Source organism: Pan paniscus, chromosome 13 (genome assembly GCF_029289425.2).
Source record: "Pan paniscus chromosome 13, NHGRI_mPanPan1-v2.0_pri, whole genome shotgun sequence".
Lineage (NCBI taxonomy): Eukaryota > Metazoa > Chordata > Mammalia > Primates > Hominidae > Pan > Pan paniscus.
Window position 1 is genome coordinate 128,011,778 of NC_073262.2, and position 19,764 is coordinate 128,031,541.

A 19,764-nucleotide genomic window follows, 5' to 3' on the forward strand; every position below is an offset into this window, starting at 1 on the left:
CTTCATAAGGCAGAGAGAGAGAGAGAGAGAGAGAGAGAGGGAAAGGGAGAGCATTGGGATGGGGGGAAGAGAATATGAGAGAGGTCTGGCCTCTTCTCTTCCCCGTTTGTATTTCTCCTCCTTCTTTTCATCTATCTAATCTTGCAGAATCCTTCTTAAAATTAAACAGATGTCCTGTTCTAACCAAAAGCTAGATACACAAAGACCAAGAAATAAGTGATGAGCTTCAGGAATGCACTTCAGAACATGTAAAATAGAAAAGCTTTATAGTAATGTAATGTGTTGATTTTATTTTTCCCCAGGTACTTACAAGTTAAAGAAATATAATTTAAGAAAATTACAGCACAGTCTCAGGTGACATTTAAGAATTAGACAGGTGAACTTGTTTATTTTTGTGGTCTGTCAATGCATTAAAAACTAAATTCAGAAAACTATTTTCTAAGACTTTGGTTATGAATATAGACGTTAAAAAACACTCTTGGGAAAACCAACCTGCAAGTGAAGGTCATTTACAGTGAGTTACTGAAAAAGAATGTGAGGGGAAAAATCTACAGGTCACTATCAAATAATACGCACATCCCCTCCCATCAAAATTGCCTTTTAAGCTCATATCTATCAGAAACATATTATATATTATTCCTTTTATCATAGTGCAAAATTAATAGATTAAAACATGTACATTTTAGTTTTTACGGAGGAGGAGCAAGTATGAGAAAAACTTTGAGCTTAATAAATACAAATACACACAAACACACATATATAAATTGTGGTATATAATGTGATATATATGTATATATTCAGTAGAGTATTAAGAACAGAATGAGGAGAGTCTTTGGGAAATATCAGAAATAGAATGACTTTAATTTTAACAATGAGTCTATAGGAATTAATGACATACATATCATAATTATTTTGCATCTTATTTTAGTTAAAAAAATGTGCAGTCCGAGTAAGACCTTTGTTCCACACACGTGTGTGCTGTGCATGTTCTTTCTAAGTGGACTAGTTTTGTTCTCATGCCATGGGAGCAGGTGGCATGAAGCTGTTTTGATGAGGTTAAAAGGCTCCTCCCCTCTCTCCCCAAGCAGCAGCCTGAAGTACGTCAGCAGTAATTGTGTGCATGGCTCGGCTGTGCAGGGAGGGTGGAGGCAAAATTGATATCAAATAAGGGTATCAAACTGAGATCTAGATGTTCCATTTAAGTTGTTGTTCATTTTCATTAGCCACGCCAGGGGTGAAATGCTTATAACTTAACCATTCTCTGTAGTAAGAACATTTGTTTTCAATGGATTTATATTTTTCCTCTCCATAAAGACTGAATTAGTGCTATAGTGAATATAAATGAAGGGTGTTTCTTTACCCTCTTTTCCTTTTATTATTTACTAATCAGACTTCAGCTCAGTTAGATAAAAGAGAGAGGTTCTGTTGCCTAGATGTGAGGCCTTTAATGAGGATGGGAGCCCCCAGGGAGCCGAAATCCAAAGTAGAACGATGCCGCTTTCCGGTTTCTTGCAATTTCTTCAGTTGCTTCTCCCTTTTCCAATGGGCCTAGTGAGCAGGAACTATCCAAGGTGCTAGAACGCTGGCAGCCTTGCCGTTCAATGCAGACGGATTGCAGAAACAGAGAAGAAAGATTACTGCTTATTTCAGAAGGTAGGTTCTTTGTTTCAGAATCCCTGATTAATCAGCAGCAGCTTCAACAGACTAAGGCAGCTGGAGAGGAGAAAGAGAAGCAGGAAGGGAGGGAGTCAGGGGCAGGGAGGGAGGGAGGGAGGGAGTGGAGGGAGAGAGAATGAGAGAGAGAGAGCTGGTTGTCACGGGGGAGGGACTATGCCACAAGCTGGGCTGCTCCAAACCTTCTGTATGTAAGTGGCAATGAGAAAGAGCATCTTTTTGGCTGAAAGGAGACATTTAGAAAGGATGTTTCTGATTTTTTGTTTTCATTTATTTTTGTCTTCGCAGAATATAATCAAATGAGGTACATTAGCCAGCTTGGTGATTGCTTCTGGTCCTGTAATCATCTGTGTAGCAAAGTGGGTAAAATCATTCAATTTCTTCCCTGCTGGACCTGGAAGGAGAGGGGCTGTGTGTTCATCCCCACCCATTAGCTATGCCCTCTTTTCTCCGAATGTCGATTTAAGGAAGCAAGCACCTGTCTTCCGCCACTGCATCTTCCTAGCAAACTTTAAAGGCCATTTTATCTGATAGGAAGGACATCGAGAATGCTCTGATCTAGTGATGAAGAATCTGGGAGTCGACACTTTTCCCATCCAGACACAATGCACTTTAATTGAAGAAACACTGAGCTGAACTACAAGTCTATTTCTTATGGTGCTGGATTACTCCTACAGAACTGCCCTGAGATCAACCGTGAGAGAGGGCTCTGACAGACACAAGTCACCTTCTGGTTATTGCACTTAGCTCTCCCTGGGGACTTAAATTTTGGTATGTATCTCATTTTTCAGATTCTCTAAGCATGCTAATCGAATCCAGCACTGAATAGATCAAGCAATCTGGTGATAAAATGGAATGGATTTTAGTTAGGGATACTTAATGCTGAAGTTTGCATGCCTTATTAGGTGGAGCAGAAATAAAGCCACAGTGAAGGCATCCAGGGCTTTAGTGAGCCTGAGGCTATTTTTACTCCCTTACCCACTTAGTTACATTACCATGGAAATGGTTAAACTAGATTTTCATTAGTAAAATAAGCCATGTTGAATTATTAAAAGCATTGAAAATGTTTTCCAGGGTATTAATTGGCATTCAAGTTGTGCATGCTAGCTATTTATCCGCTATTCCATACCATAAATATTTTACAACAGTCTCTTAGCACATTTATGTCAGCAGTGAGAGCCCAATTTTACATTCTCAGGAAAAAAAGACACAGTATCCCCCAAAATTCAAAACTACCAGACAAACAGCAAAGCCGACACTGCTTCTTCCTGACTGATTAGACATAAACCTCTTTGAGAAACATTTTTTAATACTATTCAACGTCAGAAAGATTTTATTAGTCTCATCACAATAAATATTTTCTGTAAAACTTTAGGTGGACTTGTTTTACTTGGGACATGTTCTTATTTTGTTGGGGTGTCTCCATCCTAATTTTTCCAACTACTCAGCAATCTTTTAAATACAAGACATGTGGGTATTTTATATCTGGAAAAACTATTACATAAAATAATATTTTTCACTATCATTGGGAAATACTAAAGTTCTTTTGGTACCATAGAATTGGATTTTTTTTTCTAAATATAGCCAAAAAATAATGAAATTCTGAAAAGCTTACATGATGTAGTTTTAGTCATTTTAACATCCAAGCATTTATAACCAAGTAGTGTGGAATAACAAATATAGAGAAAGAGTGAAAATTAACTCTCTTCCTAATTCTTCACATTTTAGACAATGTTCTCATTTATTTTATATATTGTCAAGCACTAATTACACAAATTAATGAGAAAATGTGGTCCACAAATGCAGAAATTATTTTGTTTTCCTATGGAAAGTGCAACATACATGAGCCAACTCAGCAAAGAAAGGGACTATGTGAAGGACATAGACAGTTTAGAGAATTAGTGGAAACAGACCAGAGGAAAATATTACAACTGCACAAGGGACAGTGGAGAAGCCTGAGGACTTGAAGCATCTGTCAAGTTTAGAAAGAGAAGTGTAAAAATCCTAGACACAAGAAGGTTGGTTATTGTTTAAAAAAATAAATAAATTATAGACTCCTAATTCAATTAGATGGTTCCCACTGTAGCTCCAGTCAGCAATTTATTAGACTGACTACATCTACTTTGCAAATAATGCCTTGTAAGCATCTGGAACCATTTGGCCCAAGCCTCCAAAAAGTATCTCAGCCACTGGCATTTTGCATGAGTCTCCAATATTAATGGAAATGTACAATCTCTTTACACCACAGGCAAACAGCACCATGACAACCTGGAAGATGAGGGGGAGATACCAATTCATGATGCTACTGCATTAACACGATTTATGCCTATCTTACTCATTTTGGGAAGAGAGATAGTGGAGAAAAACTCACTGCAAAGTAATCTGCTTTCTGAGAAAAAAGCAATCAGTGTCTTTGTAGTCACTTTAGCAAGCTTTCTTGGTTGTAACTTCAACATTTCCCATTTTGGGCAGAACAGCTGCATTTTGATGACACTGAGAATGAGAAAATGAGTGTGACCATTTGTGGAGTAGGGAGTAGGATTTCAAGCATAATCAAAGTGAAATTATAGGAGTAATGCTTGACAAATTGTAAGATTTTATCAGAAAAAAATTTTGACATGGTTTACATGTGTTATGGGTTATAACCAGGCTAGTCTGATGATTTGGTCCTATGTGAAGTCAGCAAATTTTAAATATTAATTTGCATATGTATTTTACATATGTATCAGAAGCCTGATTATTTAAATACTTACATTTTCATACACAATGTGTTTTCAAATTGGTTTGAGTACATGCAAAAGTTGTAAAAGATCTTTTTCTCCTGCTAAACAAAAACAACAAAAAATAGTCAAAATTGCCTTGGGAAACTTTTATTGGATCAATACTACTAGAAAAAAAGTAGGATTCTCTACCTCAAAGAAGATGCAATGATTGGAGTAGGAAGGAAACTCAAATCTTAATAACTCAAATTCTAATAACTTCCTCACAGCATTGAGACAGGTGTGGTTTAAAGAGCTCAGAAATATATAAAGGTGGAGACTAGAAAACTTTACCCTCTGCAAATAAAATAAAAACACAAATGTGAAGTACAATAAAAGTAAAATATTTAGGTTTCCATCAGGACATTTGTTCCATTCTATGTATTGTGTTCTTCTGGCTGGTCACAATTAGCATTATAATAATCGCACAAAATAAACTATCTTATTATAGCTATAAGATTATCTTGTAGGATTAACTGTGGCCTAAAATTAAGGAAGCTTCTCATAGAGCTTCAGGTATTAAGATTAGGAAGCCATTCTTTCCCAAAACCGAGCCTTTTCTCCCTCCACCACTTAGTATATGTGGCAAATAACCAAATTAACAGAGGTGTCACAACTTTATATCTTGGAAAATAAAAGTTTCAGATGGAGAATAGCTCCATATCAGAAATTCCAGATAAATACCTTAATAAAAGATAAAAGGACCTGTGCCTATGAAGGCTACTGGACTAACTTACTCAGATGATACTAGTACCTATAAAACTGCTTTTGGTAAATGGAGATAAATTGCCCATTGGAAGGCTCTGCCTGACAAATCAGTGTACATGTCCATTCTAGTCAGTCCTTATAGAGCTAGAGTGGTTGATATCACAATGTATGAAATTACACTCATGAAGAAATTTGCTCTGAAGCAAAGAGAAAAGAAATGCTTAACCATGTATGAGAAGGAAGATGGCATGCCTAATATTTATCTGACTCTTTGTACACCCTTGATTCAACAGTATCTTGGAATTAATCAAAAGCCCTCTATACCTTGGGGAACTCAATCTTGATATTAGTTGGTGCTACATTAAATACCCTCTGGTAGATTGAGACCACACACAATTGATACCTTAATTTACAATGAGAATAGCCCACATAAATCTATAATCTTAGTTTGATTCTTTTGCATACACCTCTTTCTCAAAAATGCTGCTTTTTTTTAAGCTTCAGAACTAAGGGTCACGTAGTGTCTTAGCTTCTTGACTTCTCTGGATGGAAGCAGTAGCAGGAAACTATAGAAAAAGAAAAAACGAGTTGTTTTTTAAATGTTTTAATGTTTCTATGAATTCCATTTTGACATAGCAGACTTAGCTTATGCTCCACATGTGTATATAATGGGTAGTTTTATTTCAGTGGAAACAATTGTAAAGAAATGGAATGCTACTTTCAGCTCTAGGTTCAGCATTGGAAAAGTATAATGATGGCCTTGCACAAAAGAAAATACGAAAATTGTTAACTCAATAAACAGTTAAAAGCTTAGTATTTAACTTATGGTAAGAATTAAACCAGTTTAATTTGGTGCAATTTAGCTGGGTGGAATGAAATTTCAAATTTTGGAAAGTGTCACAGTATTATACAAAGTGATCTTTGTGAAGGGTGTGGTCAACATGATGTAAATAACAAAGTGAAAGAATAAAATAAAGCTGAACAATTAACCATACAGCTGTGTGAAAGTCAACATCTTTAACTTATATTAGAATGGTGATGATTCTAGTTACAGTAATCTAAAAACTTAAACAAAAAGAGTCTTTTGTGAATGCAGAATACCACAGTGGAGGAAAGGCAGAGAGGGAGGATGTAAAGGTATCTGTAGATTGTATAGGAAATCCGATCTTGGTGATTTTAGGTGCCTTCCCAGGAGGGTCCCTGACACAAATTTTAAATGTTGGCCACAAATTTCAAGGAATGCACACACAGTGTTGCACTACTTGTATCAACATTGTGTATTGCAAAGAGAACACATCTGTCTTCTAAATTAAGACCATGGATGCTCATTTTCAACCAATGCTCAGGGAGCAGGGAAGGGGCTAAAATATCTAATTTGTTTTGAGCAAAAATGGCAACAGACTCAATGAACTCAATTAAAGGGATGAACTCAATTAAAAGGGATGCCTGTAGAAAAGCCAGAGTTCCACCTTAATCTCACCCACTCTGTTGTCACAAATACCTCATGCACCAGTTAATGGTCCAGTAAGCCAGTTTCCCTTACTTACTGAGACAGAGCTAAAGATGCTACCTGGAGGAGAGGGGACATTTGCCTCTTAACAAATAGGGTCTTCTAGGATGCTGACATAGGATTAGATGTTCAAGGCAAGTCTTTATAAAATTCTTGCATACATAATTGTCATTTAAGGGCCTGACATAAACTTGACTTAATATCTAACAGTCAAAATGCAGCCAAGTTTTTGGTGGTTTACAACATACGTTATTCAATATCTATCTTAGGTGTAAATATAAATTTCTGAAAAACAAAGAGATTTATGGTTGTACTTGTCTGTGGGTTCTCACTGCTTTGAATTGGTAGCTGTTGTAATGAAGTAGAAAATGAACATAAGGTTCTCTTTTCTCTAGTGAGGCCATGAATCTATTTACTCATAGTTCAGTTGCCTGAGAAACACTTTGGGCTTGGAAGGGTGGAGACCTAGGGTTTGAGAGATGGGATGAGTTTCGTGGTCCATATGTCCCAGTTTCTTTATTTTCTAGATGTGGACAATGGGGGACAATGGTTATGTGGAGCTGTCCATATAGATTTGATTGGGGGAAGAATGTATGAACTCCTAACCTGGCCTCCATTTACACATTTACACATGCATGTTTAAGGAAGTTGCACTACAATAAACATTGTACTCACCTTTGTTTCAAAGTAAAATTACATTTATCAAGGGGTTATATTATTATTAAATATAATTCTAGCCACATTTAAGAATTGGGAAACTAACAGTAATGTTAGTGACTATTAATTATAGTTAAATTTATGGAATACTTTTATGCATTTCTAACTCAATACTCACAACATGGGTCTATTCCAACCACTATTTTTTTTTTAATTTGGAAATTGAAGTTTAAAAACAGTAATTAACTTGTACGAAGTTTTAGAGCTAGAGGTGCCTTCACTGGGGTTTCCAGGCCATTCTGCCAGCCTCCTTATCCATGCCCTTCAGGACAGCCTCACAGCCTCCTCAATATTACAAACTATTATACTTTTTACATGTGGACAAGTAAACAAAGAGGTGTGATGTTTAGACATTGACAGGGCCTGTGACCATTTTCGGAGACTAAACACGATTGTTGAAAAATATTTCTTGTTCACCCTTAAAAACAGTGAAAATAAAACATGTATGACCAACTAGTGAAGTCCACCTAAATCAACACTAGTCACAAGTATTGCAATTATTTATTTATTTTGCTCTAACACTGCCATGAAGACATCTAGAGGGACACAATTCTGCCTTCATTAGGGCTTTTCATAACACGTGCTCAACAAATACTTGAAAAAAAAGAATGGTCATGGAATTTAATACTTTTCTAGAATTAGGTGGCAGGAGCATGTGTACAAACATTTATTCAATTTTCATTACTTTGAAGTTTTACTAGATGTGATGGTTCATTTTCATCTCAAAAAATTTGATCTCCTTTTTGTTTTTAAAAAATGCATCTTTCTATAGTGTAAATACTTTATAATATTATTAGTTAATAATTTCTCAGAACAAAAATAATTTAAATTCCAGCCAATTTGAAAGACCACTTAGGAAGGTAATTAACTTTCAGAGGTAAACAAATAAACTTATTGATATTTGGAATATAGAAACTGCGTAGGAATCTCTGGTGTCATTTTGGTTGGAGGAAAACTTAAGGAAAAAAAATAAAACCTTTGGGTAATAATGCCTTATTCAATTGGGAAATATACAATTTTGCTAGAGGGCAAAGAAGGAGTGATCACCTTCCAGACGGAGGCATTATCTCTAGAATTCTTGTAATAGTGACTTGGCTTGCTTAACTTGGATAGAATTAATTGTCGTGAAGTTATGCTGATCTTTTTTATCCAGGCACTCCTAGTGCAAAAGTCCTTGGTAGAAGTGAATTCCTGACAATGGCAATGCTTTAGCTCTCTGAGAATCATTTTCTTGTATTTTTCCCCAAATTGCAATCATTTGTAGCATTAATTTACTATTCTTCATGTCCATCATGTAAGCATCTAATCTGACGGACTGATAGTAAAATACAATTCAATTACACCAGATAGTTGGAATTAAAAGGCCATTTCATTTGCTAACCCATTACAGCTTAACATAAAACAAAACATACAAAAACTTAACATAAAAATCAACAGTCAACAAACAACCTTATCTAGACTCCAGTTTCAATAATTTCTTAGATAGGAGAGAAAAATCCTTAAATTCAGGATGGGTTCCAAATCAAATATGGATTGACTGGCAGCTGAAATGCTAATAAAGTCTGATGAGAAGTAAAATTTCCATAGTTATTACCCAGATTTTGGAACATGATTATACCTGTAAAAAAATCAGAATGAAAATTATTTGTAATTGAAAAAGTGAAAGGCTGGGAGTTTTACATCAAATAGTTGGGCTGATATTTTAAAAATATCTTTCTAAGTTTTGTAAAGAAAGTAAAACATGCAAGGGAATTGATAACTTTTGAATGGAGAAATTTTTCCCCTTGTTAATTGACTTTGCTTTTGGTTTTTTAATCTGACTCAATTATACCAGTTTCTTATACCACAATTAATATGCAATTAGGACAGTAAGCCTTCCTTCCATCCATGTGTCCATCTACCCATCTAGCCACACATATCCATTTGACATTACTATTGCTGCCAGTTCATACTTTTTAATGATAATATTAGCTAATAGTATTATATACTTACTATTGTTGAACTCTATTCTAAATTATTTACAGTCTTCATCTCTCATAATCTTCACATCAGCAGGAGGTAGGAGTTATTACTAGCATCATTTTACAGTTGAGAGTAATATATACTAGTTGAAATTCCTATGCTTTTTTGTTTTGTTTTGTTTTGATTTTGGTTTCTCAGTAATCTTTTCTGAGGCTCAAGTTTCGAAAACTTCATGTAACAATGAGACAACAGTTGTCAATGCTTGAATTACCAGACTGGTCAGGACTAATGTGGTCCTAGTGACCTATAATATGTTAGTTGTAGTATGAAGGCATTATGGAGGAACATTATGGAAAGAAATGAAGAGTTAAAAAGGATTCTTTTCTAGACAAGCTACATTAGAAATGTGTTTTTCTTTTACTACTACTATATTTTGCATACATAGTTCAGATTCATACATTTTAATTTCAAAAACTAAGGAAAGCACATATATGTACAAAAGTTCTTTCCAAATAATTACATCATTTTACTTGAAATTGAAGAGAAAAGTCTTTATGGCAATCAGAAATACATGAAGTTTGGATCTTATATACCTTCTTTGTGTGAAAACACATTTTAAGAAACAAAATTATTATTGTAATTATGCAAACCAAATGTTTAACTTTGCATACAGTATTTACCCCTTCCCATCATCTTTTAGTTCAAGAGCTTTGACCTTTGTCCTGCTAGTGTTGCTGCTTTGAGAGAAGGTTTGCTATTCAGGTAGCACTTATTTAATATTTACTTCAAATATTGTGGTTGTAGTTATTCTAGTGAGATATTTTCTCCAATCGGATTTGGCCATAATCATTGGAGTTTTGAGTTGTTAGGGATAATAAACAGCACCTTGCTTTTTTCCCCACCCTGGATAAAAGTAAAATGTGTTCTCACCCTGCAGGCAGTGTTCCTCTTTACATGATATCCTCCAAGATGATGAGTTCTAATCCTGAGGAAGACCCTTTGGACACATTTCTCCAGTACATTGAGGATATGGGGATGAAGGCCTATGATGGCTTGGTTATTCAGAATGCATCAGATATTGCTCGAGAGAATGATCGCTTGAGAAATGAAACTAACCTGGCCTATTTGAAAGAGAAGAATGAAAAACGCCGAAGACAAGAAGAAGCAATAAAGCGGTAAATATAAATAAAATTATTTTGAGTTTTATGCACATGAGAAAGTCCATGAGGGCTGCTAAAGTTGTGATGTTGTCACTTGGTCAGAAAAGGTCTTCCAGAGTCAGTTAGACTTGGTGAGAGCATATGAAAGCGACCCCTCAACTATAACAAAAACACCACCCACACTGCCAACAGCATCCTTAGTTAACAAAAGTTATTTCCTTGTGTGTGTGCATATGCAGCTACAGACAGGATGGGGAAAAATTCAGTTTCCTCTGAACAAAAGCTCATACTCAATAACCTCTTGGCAAAGACGCAAGGGAACACACAAACCTTTTAATAGCCCAAGATTGATGAAAATCCCTACCTTTAATGGCCTTTGGTTATAGTTCTTACCTTTAAATAGAGCTCATCTTCTTTCTAGATTATGGCCAAGACACATCAATAATTATACTTATGTGAGCCTCTGAAGGCAGGTAGAATCCTCAGGGTGTGCTCTCCCTATGCAGACTTCTATGGCTGTTAAATTTCTTGTTTGTTACCAAGTGCCACAAGTTTGTTCAAATGGAATTACTTTTATGATGCAAAACCTACCAGCTACTAGCTGGTGAGCCCCAGATGGTGGCCTTCCAAATTGAGGTTAAATTTCCTAGAGCGCTGACACCAAAAGAAGAATGCATATCTTTTGATTTTTTAAAAAGAATGTTACAATGTTTTCAGTTTGCATGTGTGTGTGTCTTCTGGTGGTACAGAGAGACACCTGTGTCAGATGGAGTCCTGTTTCTTCAAATAAAGTTCACTTACTAAGTGCAAAATCCAGAATATAGGGACTTAATCCATATCAATTAGCTTGATAACTGAATAATAGTAATAATATGAAAGATATTTTGATGGTTAATTGGGAGATTTTTTCATCTAATCTGGCATTAATACTTTTGCTTATCATCTCTGAATGCTATGATATTTAAAAAATGAAAATGTTCTCTTAAAATGAATTATTCATGCTTATAAAGAAGCTAGGTGAGATCACACTACTCCAATAACTTAATTAAAAATAACTTTATGGAGAGAGAGAGATGATTTGAAAGCAAAAAACTAGAAATAGAAAGGAATGGTGTACAAGATTGTTTTAAAAGAGAACTCTTTTTTCTCTGGACGATTAAAATGAAAATATATTATCAGGTATAGAAATTGCATAATTGATCAACATTTTCACAATTGCATGTATTTATATTTAAAGTCAATTAATTTGTTGTTGAGGACTATGTTATTTTGATTTCTAACCAATTTTAACTGGTGTCATGATTCTTTTCTAGAGTGTATAAATGCCTTCTTAGGACATTTTTTTTTCTGTGAAGGATTTTTGATGGACATTTTTTTGTGTGTGAGCATTTAACTTTAGTTTTATGAATCTGAGTTTTCTAAAATTCAAAATACAACGGATGGCCTACATATTTTTGAAAGTAACTTCAAAACTCTAAAATCTGAAGTTTGTAATCTTGGCATTAAAACTCAATAATAAATCCTTTTCTATAAGCATACAAATAAAATTATTTTCTGGATCATTCCATTAGCTTTTACAGAACACCCAAAGTTTGCTTATCACTCTACTACTAGCTTCTGTATTTCATTAACAAGCTTCAGTAGGTTTCTATTTAAAGATTCATAGTTGTTAAGACAACAAAAATGGCTAATTTTTAGGTGCTTAACTGTCAAGTGTTCAAAAAGGGGCATAACCTCAGAGGACTAAAGTCCAAGGGACTTAGGAACAGAAATTTAGGTAGACGGAGACACAGCAAAACCCTGTCATTACATAATAAGTGAGGTCTAAGTAATCCATTTGTGTGAACTTTGAGTTGATTCCTGCTAGTCTGATAAAGCAATATTTTTCAGAACTATGTTAATAGCATAAAAGTAAAGATAACTCAGATCATACATTGAATTGAAGAAGTCCCACGTGATCTGGAGACATTCACTTCTACTCACCCCATAAACAGAAGATAAAATTTAAGTCCTGCTTGAGAATAGAGCAAAAGACAGAAGTACATCCTTTTGTTGTGTCCTAACTGTTGAGAGATAATGTTGGTTTGCATTGGGATGATAGCAGTAAAGGTGGTGTAAAATAATCAAATTATGGACACCATTTGAATTTTCTGATTGATGAGATGCAGTAGTTGAGCAAGAGAAAAGAATTAATTAGAGGTGGCCCTCAGGTTTGTTCTGTTGTTGTTTTCTACTTTATTTAGTTTCTGCCTAAGCTAGCAGAATGATGTTTCCATTTAATGCAATGGCAAAGACTAAAAGGGGAGCAGGTTTAGCGTAACTGATGGGGGGGCAGGAGCTCAGCTTTGGTATGACGATTTTATGAAGCCTTTTAAATGTCCAAGTGGAGATGATGGAAAGGCAGTTGAGTAAAGAATCTGGAGCTATGGTAGAATTCCAAGCCGAAGGTACAAATGTGAGAGTTGTGGTCTATAGATTTCACCATCATGAGCCAAGGACTTAAATTTAAATAGAGATGATAAAAAAAAACCCCAGGATTGCCCCCTGGAGGTACCTGATTGCTCATATGATAGGAACAGTGGAAGAATTCAGTAAGAACGGTTAGTGAGAGGGGAGAACCACAAAGGAGTATGATGCCTTAGAGTGAAGTGTCAAAAGCAATTAAAGAAGAGAGAGACATTTGGCTGATATATCAAATATGTTGAAGCCTGAGAACTGACCATTGCTTTTTACCACATTTGTGTTATTAATAAGAACAATTTCACTGAAGGGCTGGGAACAAAACTCAGTGGGATTATGTTCACAACAGAATGAAAATAAAGGATTTGAAGCATAATATACATAATTATTTACAAATGATATATTTATTATTTCTAAATAAATAATTTACAAATAATATATTATACTATAATAATATTATATTATCATTTATATATCATTTATCACTGCAACCTCTGCCTCCCAGGTTCAAGCGATTCTCCTGCCTCAGTCCCTCAGCTGGGACTACAGGCATGCACCACCATGCCCAGCTAATTTTTGTATTTTTAGTAGAGATGGGGTTTTACCATGTTGGCCAAGATGGTCTCTATCTCTTGACCTCATGATCCGCCTGCCTCAGCCTCCCAAAGTGCTGGGATTACAGGCGTGAGCCACTGTGCCTGGCTTTTTTTTTTTTTTTTTAAACAAAAATTTTGTTCCTGTAAGAAGGGAGAAAATCAGCATATTTAAAATGTGGTTGTGAATGATTACTGCAGAAAGAGAAATATTGATGACTTAGAGAAAGGGAAAAATTACTGTTAGAGTGTCCTTGAGTGGGTAGGAAAGGAGGCGTCTAGAACATTTTAGATGGAGCACGGACTGCTCAGCCCTGGTAAGAGGACATATGCCACATTATGTGGATGAATATATAATGAATGAATGAAAGACTAAAAACTGGCATGAAAAGTCCCCAAACCTGGTTCTCTAAAGTCAATACATAGATTTAAATCAGGAGCCAAATTATGGAGGTAAAATTTGTGAAAAACCATCAGAGCAGCTGAGAATAGTAGAAAAAGAAACAGAAAGGTGGAATTAAAGAACAATCCTTTCTCCCTGTTTCTCCAAAAGTTTCTGTACAGTTAAAGCTGCCAAGTGGAGAAGAGCTGGAGGCTTGGGTCTAGGATAAGCTCTAGTCGGAAAATAGCGGGCTAGGAAAGTAAACCAAGATGGAAGCCTGTTTCATGCCTGCACTGCGGAGGCACAGAGGAATTGCTCCCATCAGGACACACTCAGACCTCACCTCAAAGACAGTCACAGGTAGAGACTCAGATGGCAGCAGGAACCCTGACCAGGTGCACACATGGGAGACAGTCATTTGCGGGCCATGCCTCAAACCTGGTGAGGTCAATCATATCTCAAACACTATTTTATTACTATCCTCACAGTCAGCACATGCACTAGGATTTGAAAAATGTAGTATGTGTCTTACTATCTAAAACCTTCCTTTCTTTCCTACTCTCCCTCCCCCAACATATTTTTCTAGAATTTTAATTTAAAATATAAATATCTTTGGAGGGGGCAGAATACTAGTAAAGCTTCTAGTTGTTGAGATTTCTCAAGTGTCTTTCTTTTCCAAAATCAGGACCCACGTACAGTGTGAGGACAGAGATAGTATCTGGATAGGTAAGGGAGGAAGCTGGAGAGAGAAAAGTGAAACAGGCCAAAAAAATAAATAATAAACAAATAAAAAATAGGACAGGAGGAGGAGGCTAAAGTCTTAAACCTCCTTATGATAGACTGGCGTCTGTCCTGCTGGCCTCTTGTTTACAGTTAGAGCTGTGGAATCTCAAGTGATCTAGTCTCAGTACTCATGGTAATGTCCAAATTCAATTTTATTTGATTCATATGGTGACTGGATATCTTGGAGTTCTGACAATTTAAAAATAATAACAGTCTTTTATTATTTCCTCAAACTACAATTTTGGAATTGCCACCATGTTCTTAATAAAAAAAATGTGTTTTTAATATTTTGAGAAAGTCCATAGCAAGATCCTAGTCACACTGGCATTTTGGGATTCCAGGGATGGTGAAAGATACAGAGGACCAACATCTAAACCTAACACATGTTTTAATATTTTTAGCATGCAATTTACATTGAGTAGAGAGAATTCAATGAGGCTTTAATAAACATAGTCTAATTACTTAAAATTATGTAACATATCTACTGGATGCTTTTTAAAAATATACTGCTGTTTAGTGTATAGAATATACATGCTGAAAATCTAAAGATGGAGCATGTTTGACCTTGAAAAGGCATTGATGATAATTCTCTGTGAAATATGCCAGTTGCAATTTCAGAAACGTGCAGACTGCCAAGGATTGCTTAAAAAATGGAAATAGGATTTCATATGATTGACCTTCTGGATCACATATGTGCTGAAATGCCTTTTGTGCTGAAGCTGGGAAGCTTAAAACACTGAGCTCTTAGAAAAAGAATATCCTCATCACTTTCTCAGTGTTCTAAGTCACTTAGGCTTTCTGAGCCCAATTCCTTATTTTTAAACTAACTTGAGCACCTTATCACTATTAACTTTCTCATACCTTCACTTCCATTTCTCAAATGGGATTTTACTCAAAAGTCTGGCTGGGTGAAAAAATATCAAATAAATAAAAAGCGATGCTCTTAGTGTTTTTCTTAACAGCTTCAAATAACATTTGGTGAGAAAGAGAGAAAAAGACTTAAAGGAAACAAGTTAATGGAGAATGAAAAAATATTTTAGTAGCTCATCTTTTCTGCTATTTTAAATCCTAATGGTTTTGTGCAGGCACTGTTAAATGAGATTTACTTTTTTATGAAAAACCTATAAGAAAACAAACACACAAAACCTATAGCTTCACACAAATGAGTTCCCTTGAGATGGGTTGCAAAATCCCAGTTTATCATGTGAGTGAGAGAAAAGGTAAGAAACAGGAAGGATAGTCGTGTATTGAACCATTGACACACTCAGGAACCAGCCAATGAGAAGAAGGCAAGTGACCAACGAGAACAGAGTCCAGCCACAAACATCCCTTAAGGCGGTACCTGGATGTATCTGTGAACACCTTCCTTGGAGTTGACTATTTACAGGCCACCAAGTTTAGGCCATCAAGTGACGATATTCACTGAGAAGGACGGGCAATCCAAAGATCATCTGGTATGCTAAATGCACAAAAAGTCCCTTCAAACAAAGTTTTCTTTCTTAAATCTGAAACTGGTCCCTGCACTGTCTGATTTTGCTATTAGCTATAGTATTTTAAAAACGATATACGAAACATCCTTTAAATTGAAAGCAACAAGAAAATCTGTTCCCAGTACATGTCTTTCTGAGCATCATATCTACCATAGGTAAGGGTAGGATTTTTTTTTCCTAATCAAACAAATGCTACATTAGTTAAATTTTCCAAAACATTGTGAATCTGGAAGACAGCTCTCGACTTTAGCAAAGTGGTTCTGACACAAAGGACTACTTAGGCTGATTAGGAATGTCTCTGTTCCCTGTGGATGCCCTCAAGGGATCTATATGAGGTTATATTTCCTCTTTAAAAGTGACAGAAATGGAATTACATTACTTACAGCTCCTTTAAAAAAATACATGCAATTGCATATTACTATATATACTTGAAAGCTATCTGTATTTGAAAGATTCAGTATTTCTGTTGCTCAAAAAGAACCACTAAAGTCCATCCTTTGGACCATGAAGAAAAATAAAACAAAAATAAAAATAAAGAAAATATTTGTTTTTCCTTTACTAATACATTGCTGCCCCAAAAGCAAATGGCTATGATATCCAAGTTTTGAATTGGTTAATATTTTAAATGACTACTTTACCCAAAGACATAATTACACAGAGAGCTCTTATTAGAGAAATGTTAACAGTTACATAAATCCTCTTTAGATAGTAATGACTTCTGGGATCATACTCATGATTTGTGGCAGTAGACTTTGTGGAAATAGCATCTACTGAAGTGCATTTTTGTGAATGATATACCCGCTCATTGCACCATGAATAGCTATTTTGGTCACGAATAGCTAATATTATTAGATTTGTTTTAATTGGAGGCATGTAGAAAAATGAGATACCCTATTTCTACATGAAAAGGAGTGTTTAAGCCCCATTACACAGGTGAAGTGAACATGGTTAAACAAAGGTTTGGAAACACACTGTCAACTTTAAGAAATACTCTACCAGCTTGCCTAAGAGTATTTGGGAATACTCTACAGGTAGCACAGAGATACTGTATAACTAACCTATGCTTTGAGCAACATAAAAAAAAAAAGCCCTCAGCCATCCTCCTATCTAGAATTAAACTCAAATCTGCAGCATGTCAGGGTCTTGCTGGAATGAATCAGCTGATCTGATCTGATGTGAATTTCTGACCTAATTTTGCTGTAGGACTTAGTGCTCAGGCAGAGAAAACAAGGTTAATGTGTTGATAACGGGTGAGATTAAACAGCAGCCAGTATCTTAATAACCCTCTCTAATTTCAGCTTCCTCTTGTGTTTGTGATTAATTCGAATCACTTTTCTATTAATCATTTCAGGGGACCACAGGTTGCTTTGCTTGTTTTTATGTAAAAATCATGCATCCAGATTTTCTTCCTCAAAGCTAAACAAGATATTCATATATGGGAGTAATTTTGGTTAAAAAATCAAATGCATGGGCAAGTTTTTTATTCCTCAAACCATAAAATTAGACCAGAAAAATTCTTTATTGAGCCAGAAGTTTAATCTGCAAGGCTGATTCTAAATGAATTAACTTATGCTAGGTGCTCTATATATTTTTTTCAATGCTCATGGGAAAAGTTAATCTAAGGAGTCCCCTTATACAGGTCAAAATGGCGTCTGTCCTGCTGGCCTATTGTTTTCAGTTAGAGCCATCAAGTTTCCCAAGATGCTTAATACAAACTTCAGAATTTATAAATTTACAATTTACATTATACTTATATTAATAATAGAGACAATCTTGGGTTTTTCATCTAGTCACCTGCCAGGACAGATTAGAGACAACATTTTAAAAAGTTCCTTTAAAGGTGCCTGTTAGGGTAAGCCTCCTTCAGTCTTCTCACGTACCTTTCAAGAGCTATTTATACTTTTGGTTGTTTTGACTTTAATTATATCCTAGACCTAGCACTTATTTTACATTTTAAGAAGCTCAGTATCTGTTCTATATCTGAAATAAATAGACAGATGTTGGCAAGAGGAGGGGCCTTTCAGAACAGAGCCCCATGTGAGCTACTCAGTCAGCATGAGAATTAAGCTCTTCTGACAGAGGAAATTGCAGTGAAGAGTGGACCTTCCAAACATCCAACACCATGGCAAATTGAATGATTAAATAGAAGCCCGTTGGAGAATTTAAGGTAATCTTTCTTTGAAAAGTAATGTTGAATATGGAGAGATGGTTATAGACTGACTGTCAATAGTTTCCTGTTGAGGTCTATTTTTTATATTATTCAAGCTATTGGAGGATATCTTTAACTAAAGATGGCCTTTGTAAAATGTTTCCAAAGAACCCATAAGAGAAAGAAATTATTATGGAGTAAGGCTATGAGTCAGGGGACTTTTTGAACTACTAAAAATGCAATGTCTCCTAGAGAATGTGTGTAATGTAACAAATGAAACTGCTAGAATAGAGCCTGAGCATGCTAATAAAATTGCTCCAAGGCTTCTAACTTTGAGGTAGCCTAAAGAAAATGTCTTCATTATACATGTGTGGGTTACCTTAAAATTAATTTTAATCATGAATTGGTAAAAGGAAAATCAAGTCCCCCCTCAAAATGAATCTCTGCTTGAAACACATGCCTCTAGTTAAAAGTTATTCTCAATAATGCTCATATTTGGAAATACACAATGGAATATTCATGTCCATACTGGAATGTAAATATAGCCAGCCTGCTAGGAAGCAGAAAAAAAGATCACTTAAAAAAAATAGAGAAAAGCAATTTCAATAAGATGTACAAGGAAGATGTTTTAAAAAATAAAAAAGAAGTATTTAAAATCCATTATTTTAATTAGTAAATTGCATTTTCGTCTCTGATTTGGGGCTAAGTATACCACTTAGCATATCCTGATGTTTGAATAAAAAATGAAGTGGTTCAGCAAAGAATGAAGAGGGCCGTTACCAAGGAGACTTCTTAATTTTCTATTAGGTTGATGTTTATATGTATTGCATAGCTATTTTGTTTCCATATTATATTTTTCATTAAGCATATATTGGGCATCTATTATATGTCAGTCATGCTCTAGGTGCTTGGGATAAGATGGTGAACAGAATACCAAAACATGCTTGTCCTCATCGGAGTTACAATCTGGTAGGGGGTTGGGAGGTGGAGAAGGCAGACAAAAAAAGAAACAAGTAAATATAGAGTAAGTGCAAATGTAACAAATTCTGTGAAAAAAAAATACTAAACTAGAGAATTGGGGGTCAGGGGCATGGGGAGAGTGCAATTTAAAATAAGCTCAGGGAAAGACTCACTGAGGATGTGACATTTGAGTAAAGACCCGAAGTAATAAGTGAGGAGAGAAGCCATGCAGATCTCAGGAAAAACAGATTTCTAAGGAAGAAGAAATGTGGAGAGAAAAGGTCGTAATGGGGAGCATTCCCAGCACATAGAAGGTCCCTGAAGGACATCACTGTGGCTCGAACAGGGCAGAGCAGGTGAGGTGGAGGTTAGAAGATGAGGCCAGAGGCAATGGAGTCCAATCTTGTGAGGACATGGAGGTTACTGTCAGGAAGCTGGCTTAGCTCAGGGTGAAATT

The 19,764-nt window shown here is 35.6% G+C and overlaps 1 protein-coding gene across 6 annotated transcripts in view; it reads left to right on the forward strand.

Moving 5' to 3' along the window:
- The first annotated feature begins 956 nt into the window (after window positions 1-956).
- The window catches only part of NYAP2 (neuronal tyrosine-phosphorylated phosphoinositide-3-kinase adaptor 2), a 331,171-nt gene continuing 312,363 nt past the window's right edge, over window positions 957-19,764 (forward strand). For 3 of the 6 annotated variants that reach the window (XM_034955295.3, XM_034955294.3, XM_034955293.3), the window contains exons 1-2: window positions 1,752-2,445; window positions 10,268-10,505. In XM_034955295.3, the coding sequence (XP_034811186.1) occupies window positions 10,285-10,505 (221 nt within the window). In that variant the 5' untranslated portion in view covers window positions 1,752-2,445; window positions 10,268-10,284. Of the gene's footprint in view, window positions 1,654-1,751; window positions 2,446-10,267; window positions 10,506-19,764 lie in introns of those variants that run through there. The other 3 variants (XM_014344092.4, XM_055109151.2, XM_034955291.4) reach the window with 3 other exon arrangements.